The sequence below is a fragment of the Rattus rattus genome, chromosome 14 (genome assembly GCF_011064425.1).
Source record: "Rattus rattus isolate New Zealand chromosome 14, Rrattus_CSIRO_v1, whole genome shotgun sequence".
Taxonomy (NCBI): domain Eukaryota; kingdom Metazoa; phylum Chordata; class Mammalia; order Rodentia; family Muridae; genus Rattus; species Rattus rattus.
The window spans coordinates 41276191-41282615 of NC_046167.1; the positions used below are offsets into that span (position 1 = coordinate 41276191).

The 6425-nt window shown below is 39.8% G+C and overlaps 1 protein-coding gene across 1 annotated transcript; it reads right to left on the reverse strand.

Annotated features, from left to right (window-relative positions):
- Nucleotides 1-2889: 2889 nt before the first annotated feature.
- On the reverse strand, nt 2890-3837 carry LOC116883450 (putative olfactory receptor 2W6). The gene has a single exon (XM_032884596.1). The coding sequence runs from the start codon at nt 3826-3828 to the stop codon at nt 2890-2892; it is 939 nt and encodes a 312-aa protein (XP_032740487.1). The 5' UTR covers nt 3829-3837.
- Between the last annotated feature and the right edge of the window lie 2588 nt (nt 3838-6425).

Genomic DNA, 6425 nt, shown 5'->3' on the forward strand with positions numbered 1-6425 from the left:
GCAAATAGATCAGAATTCTTAGGATCATTTTGACCCAGATGCCTATCCCTTTAAAATAGCAATTGGTAAAGACCACTCAGGTAATATCCTGACAGATTTTACAAGAAAGGACTCATAGAGCATAAGATAAAATATTTATTCTATATCATATTTTGAGTGTCATTCTACAATGCTCATAAGAGGATAGAACAATCAAGGTATTTTTAATTGTATCCTTCTTCATGCCTAAGACATAATTTTCATAAATTATTCTGTAAACTGCAGGAATGTTAGTAAGACATCGTGATGTTTTCCTCATAAGTTCATACCTTGTTAGTCCCTATAACCTATTACCTATTACAGTATTAAATATTAGATAAGAATGAGGTAAAAACAGAATAAATATCATGGGAAATGAATTCATCTAGAGTTGCCTTAACGGACTTGCCAAGTTGGTGTAGCTATAAAAATATCTACTTTGTGTTTCAATTTTTCCTTGACATGTTGTGTGACCTTGTTGTCAATTTAAATAAAAAAATCGACTAAAGAAAGGTCTGTTTTCACACTAATCAGAATGGCTAAGATAAAAACTCTGGAGACAGCAGATGCTGGTGAGGATGTGGAGAAAGAGGAACACTCCTCCATTGTTGGTGGGATTGCAAACTGGTACAACCATTCTGGAAATCAGTCTGGAGGTTCCATAGAAAATTGGACACCGCACTACCTGAGGACCCAGCTATACCTCTCTTGGGCATATACCCAAAAGATGCTCCAACATACAACAAAGACACATGCTCCACTATGTTCATAGCAGCCTTATTTATAATAGCTAGAAGCTGGAAAGAACCCAGATGCCCTTCAACAGAGGAATGGATACAGAAAATGTGGTACATCTACACAATGGAATATTACTCAGCTATCAAAAACAATGACTTTATGGAATTCGTAGGCAAATGGTTGGAACTGGAAAACATCATCCTGAGTGAGGTAACCCAATCACAGAAAAACGCACATGGTATGCACTCATTGATAAGTGGATATTAGCCCAAATGCTCAAATTACCCTAGATGCACAGAACACATGAAACTCAAGAAGGATGACCAAAATGCGAATGCTTCACTCCTTCTTTAAAAGGGGGACAAAAATACCCTTAGGAGGGGTTAGGGAAGCCAAGTTTAGAACAGAGGCAGAAGGAACACCCATTCAGAGCCTGCCCCACATGTGGCCCATACACATACAGCCACCAAACTAGATAAGATGGATGAAGCAAAGAAGTGCAGGCTCACAGGAACTGGATGTAGATCTCTCCTGAGAGACACAGCCAGAATATGGCAAATAAATAGGCGAACGCCAACTTCAAACCACTGAACTGGAAACGGGACCCCTGTTGAAGGAATCAGAAGAAGGAGTGAAAGAGCTTGAAGGGGCTTGAGACCCTATATGAACAACAATGCCCACCAACCAGAACTTCCAGGTACTAAGCCACTATCCAAAGACTATACATGGACTCACCCTGGGCTCCAACTGCATAGATAGCAATGAATAACCTAGTAAGGGCACCAGTGGAAGGGGAAGCCCTTGGTCATGCCAAGGCTGGACCCCCAGTGAACGGTATTGTTGGGCAGAGGGCAGTAATGGGGGGAGGATGGGGAGAGGAACACCCATATAGAAGGCGAGGGGGAGGGGTTAGGGGGATGTTGGCCTGGAAACCAGGAAAGGGAATAACATTTGAAATGTGAATAACAAATACCCAATCAAATAAAGATGGGAAAAATTCAAACAAACAACAACAAAAAAAGAATGTACTATCTTAAAAAAGGAGGGGGGGTCTGTTTTGGCTTGTGCTTTAAGAGAGCTTAATATTCCAGCACAGAGAAGAAGTCCTGACAGCAGTATCACAGTGTGCACTGTATGACTGGGGCTCCTCACAGCCTCATCCATGAGTGGCACAGGAAGTAGAATCCAGACAAGGGAGTAGGGTGGGGCCTTAAAACCGAAAGGCCAGGTCTCAGTGACCCACTTATGTTAGTGAAGCTCCATGTCCCACAATGCTTTACTACTTTCCAACACAGTACCACCAGCTGTTCCCCTAGTGTCCAAAGAAGAAGCCCACATGGATACATACACAGCTACAGTGTCAACTCCTCAAAATAATTTGAATGACAGCAGCAGAGGCACTGTTATCAGTAATGTAAACATGGACAGATCAATATTCAGAGAATAACCAGACACAGCTATTACAACAATCCCCACAATTCATCTCATTTTTTTCTTTCTCTATTCAAGGCATTTTCATAATGTATGGGAAGAGAGGAGTAACAAAACCAAACATTTGAAGCAAGAAGACCCGTCTGTCTTTTCTTGGCAGGACAGGTTAAATATTAACAAAACGTTTCTCCTCTTAATCTTGCTTTACATGTGTTCTGCTTTAGCCTCTCTTGCTTGAAAGGCAAGCATGAATCATTAAGGTCATTTATGTATGTGACTGAAAACACACAGGTCCATAAGTCAATTTTGGTGTTGGAGATATTAAAGTTAGATAACTGAATCATTTGTTTGGGCTGTTGGGTAGACATTTGGCACTAGGAAAGCACATTTGAATTTTCTAGGAAAAGAAAGATTCTTTTCTTCTGTATTACTCCAAATGATCATTCTTTTCATATTTGTTAAGGACCCACTAGCAGTCATTTTGATTTTTAAAAGATGTTAATGCCATTCCCAGCTAGAATTTTGCAAGGATAAGTTATTGTTTAGGAACTTGGGAGGACGCAATGGTTTTCAGTATGAGAGGAGTATCATATTCTCTCGACCTATCCTCTCTCTTCTTCTATAATCCTAGACCATTCCTAGGCCTAAGAGTACATAAGGAAGGTGAGTAAAAAGACAATACCCAAATGTGTTCATTCCATGCTAGACTTCTATGCTCCCCTTCCCTAACACTTTCTTTATGGCCTCTTTGATATCTTTGTTTCTCAGAGTATAGATCAGGGGGTTAACACTAGGAGTGACTATGGTGTAGAAAAGAGTGAGAAACTTGCCCTGGTCCTGGGAGTAACTGTTTGGTGGCTGGAGGTACATGTATATGATGGTACCGTAGAAGAGAGAGACAACAATTAAGTGGGAGCTGCAGGTGTTGAAGGCTTTCTTTCTCCCAGCAGCTGACTTGATCCTCAGCACTGCTCGGGCAATGTAACCATAGGAGATAAGGATGAGGATAAGAGGTGCCAATACGATAAAAATGGCCAACACAAAAACTAGTGCCTCCAAGACCATAGTGTTCACACAGGCCATGCCAATCAGGGCTGGCATTTCACAGAGAAAGTGGTCCACCCGTCTGTGTCCACAGCGGGGCAACATCAATGTCTGCGGTGCAGTAATGAGAGAATTGCCAAAGCCACTCAACCATGCCACTGAAGCCAACTGCCCACAGAGACGAGGGTGCATGATGACTGTGTAGTGCAGGGGCTTGCAGACAGCAGCGTACCGGTCATATGCCATGACAGCCAGGAGGACACACTCCACCCCTCCCAATGCTAAGACAAAATACAGCTGGATGGCACAACCCACGTAGCTGATGGTCTTGTCTGGACCCCAGAGGTTATAGAGCATCTGTGGGATGGAGCCCGTAGTGAAACACATATCCAGGAATGAGAGGTTGGCCAGAAAGAAATACATGGGTGTGTGCAACCGGGAATCCAGAGCCGAAAGCAAGATGATGGTCATGTTGCCAAGAAGAGTGAGCAGATAAAAGGAGAGAACTACCACGAAGAGGATGAGCTCTAAGTGAGGACGGTCAGAGAAGCCCACCAGGATGAAGCCTTCAAAAGAACTCGTGTTTCCCTTTTCCATTACTTGCAAGCATATGCTACCTAGAAGGAGCAAGACAAATGTAGGTGATGACTGCAGATGTGATTTCTTAAAATTGTAAAGCCATACCTTTTCAGAAATGCTAGCTATCTGTCCTAAAGTTTCAATAGGCACTGATCTAAATCATTTTTGTCTAAAAAGTATCACATTAGTTTTTAACGCTCTGGCTTGTGATGTTTTGTCAACACTTTTCATTACTGTTTTTCATCATCAGATTGTAAAACATTATTTACAAAAGGTGATTGATACCAACCATGACAGTGCATGTTTGTGACCTTAACAGCCCTGAGGCAGACAGAGGCAGAGCAGGAGTTCAACACCAGAGACTTGGAGGCAGGACTGAGCTATGGAAAAACTTATCTGCAAAAAATGTCTGATTCTTTGTAAAGGAATCAACACTCAAAAAATTCCATCACTGTTAAAAATTGTCCTAGTAGTCTATACCCTGTGGAAACACTCAGGACTTGTCCATAGATCAGATATACAGACTTCCTTTCAGGTAAAATCTTCTGAAAATTGTTTCATTACTCCTGAGAAGTCTCGAATCAAGTCCAAACCCAAGACAATAAAAGTAACATAGCAAAATGGTTGAAAGAAGCTTATCTTGTCATTAGTCACATCTATACCTGCTAGTCCTATCCATCCTGCTGAGTGAAAAGTGACCTTAATATCCTTTCAGCCAAGAACGACTAAGATACATCACCACTTCAGCATCCTCTGTCCAGCTTTACTGCCATGATAAAATATGATAAAGTTGTGACTCATGTCACTATGGTGTGGGATAGGTGACTCACAGGGAAAACTTTTCTGCAAAGGTTAAAAAGACAAGAGCCCATATTAGCCTAGTGAATACTGAGCCTCCATTTGGCAGTCTTTTTCTCCTCTTATGCTTTATACATACAGCAAACCCTTCTTCTAGGAAGTCTATACTGAATATTTCTTCATCTGTCCTGATTTCATAGCACTTGTGTCCTCCATAGTGCTTTATACTCTGAGGTTTGGGCTGTGGTTTTCTGTCTTAGGGCAAGTGTTCTGTGAATACAAATTAACCAGTATTTTTTTTCATATTTTTCTACCCAGTTAGCAGAAAGCCATAGAACTATGACTTTATTAGAAGCCCATGTAGTTATTGAGTACACTAGGGCACAAAAATATTTGGTCTATTAAACATTGACACATCCTGGGAATTAAATATTATCAAAGTTATAACCTGGTAGAAGCTACAGTGAATTTCTTCAGTCATAACGGGTTGATGTTATAATTTCAATAAATTCTGGGTAGACAGACAGTGCCTTGATAGCTGAGACCTAATATTCAGGCTGAGGCCAGTATGAGTTTTCTGTTTCCTCTTGTAAAATAAATTTAGAACATTAAAAATAAAGTTGGGGGAGGGGATGCATGGACACCACCTGGTGAAGGAAAAAGTGCATCAAATTCTGAACTCAGAGTGCTTATCAATTATTAATAAGTGTGGCCACAAGGAAATAACAGTTAATTCTGGATGGTAGAATGCACGCATTCTTCTCTCAGTCTTTGTAAATTCTCTTCACACTGAAAACATCTAAAAATAAAACAGAAAATAAGTTACAAGTTACAGGCCACTGAAATATGGATGGCACTAATATTACTTAGCTCTTTTGAACTAGGCATAATGTTAACTATTGAATATAGTCTAATTCACTTCTTTTTCTTATTCATCCCAAGAGATAATCAGTTTATCATTCAACAGTATTGATTAAGCCACTGAGGCCAATCAAATCAAGTAAGCAGTCTTGACTCATGTAGCCAGTACATACTGAAGTTTTATGCTATAGTCAAACTGTCAGTAAGGACTCTAACCATAAACTTAGGAAGCACAGAAATCACACTAAATGTGCACACAAAACCTAAATAGTAGTGCTGAGACTTCATCCATGTGTTTTGATTTATTGCATCTTATTAAATCTTATTAATCTTTTAGTAAAGATTCATGTTTATAAATTCAGTAGGGCAAGTAGGTATTCTGACAGAAGTAACAGAAAAACATAATTTTATCCAGGAAATGAGAAACAATTAAATGAAGCCTTGGATGTTGGGAGAGGTGAATGTGATTGACAGTGACTTGACTACTGCTCCTAGAATTTTCCTATGATATTCACAGATACACATGACTGTTTACTGGTTGCAAAACAGAACATAAACACTAGTCCTTTCCTTTCCCTTGCTTCTTAAATAAACCAGAGGTCATCCAAATATGGTTATTGCCATAAATGTTGCATTCTCATTTACTGGCCCAGTCACTTCTGCCTTTTACACAGCCCTTCGCTAGGGAAGGGTTGCTTTCTTACACTTCAGACTTTAAACAGCAAATGACTACATCTTTTATTAGCCTAAACTGTAATTTTAAATATATATGTGTCTATTTTTACCTGAACCTAAATGAATGACTTCTATACTGGGACATGACATTCCTTCACAAGGATCATTACATTACCTATTAGCTTTAGTATTGCAATTTGTAATTGCAGAATTTAAAATTTTGTCATCGTTTTTGAAAAATAGTATAAATATGTACATGTTTTCTGATTTCTGGATCTCTG

Bases quoted from the DNA above. Each gene is read 5' to 3' on its own strand.
- LOC116883450 (XM_032884596.1), bottom strand. From the start codon at position 3,828: ATGGAAAAGGGAAACACGAGTTCTTTTGAAGGCTTCATCCTGGTGGGC.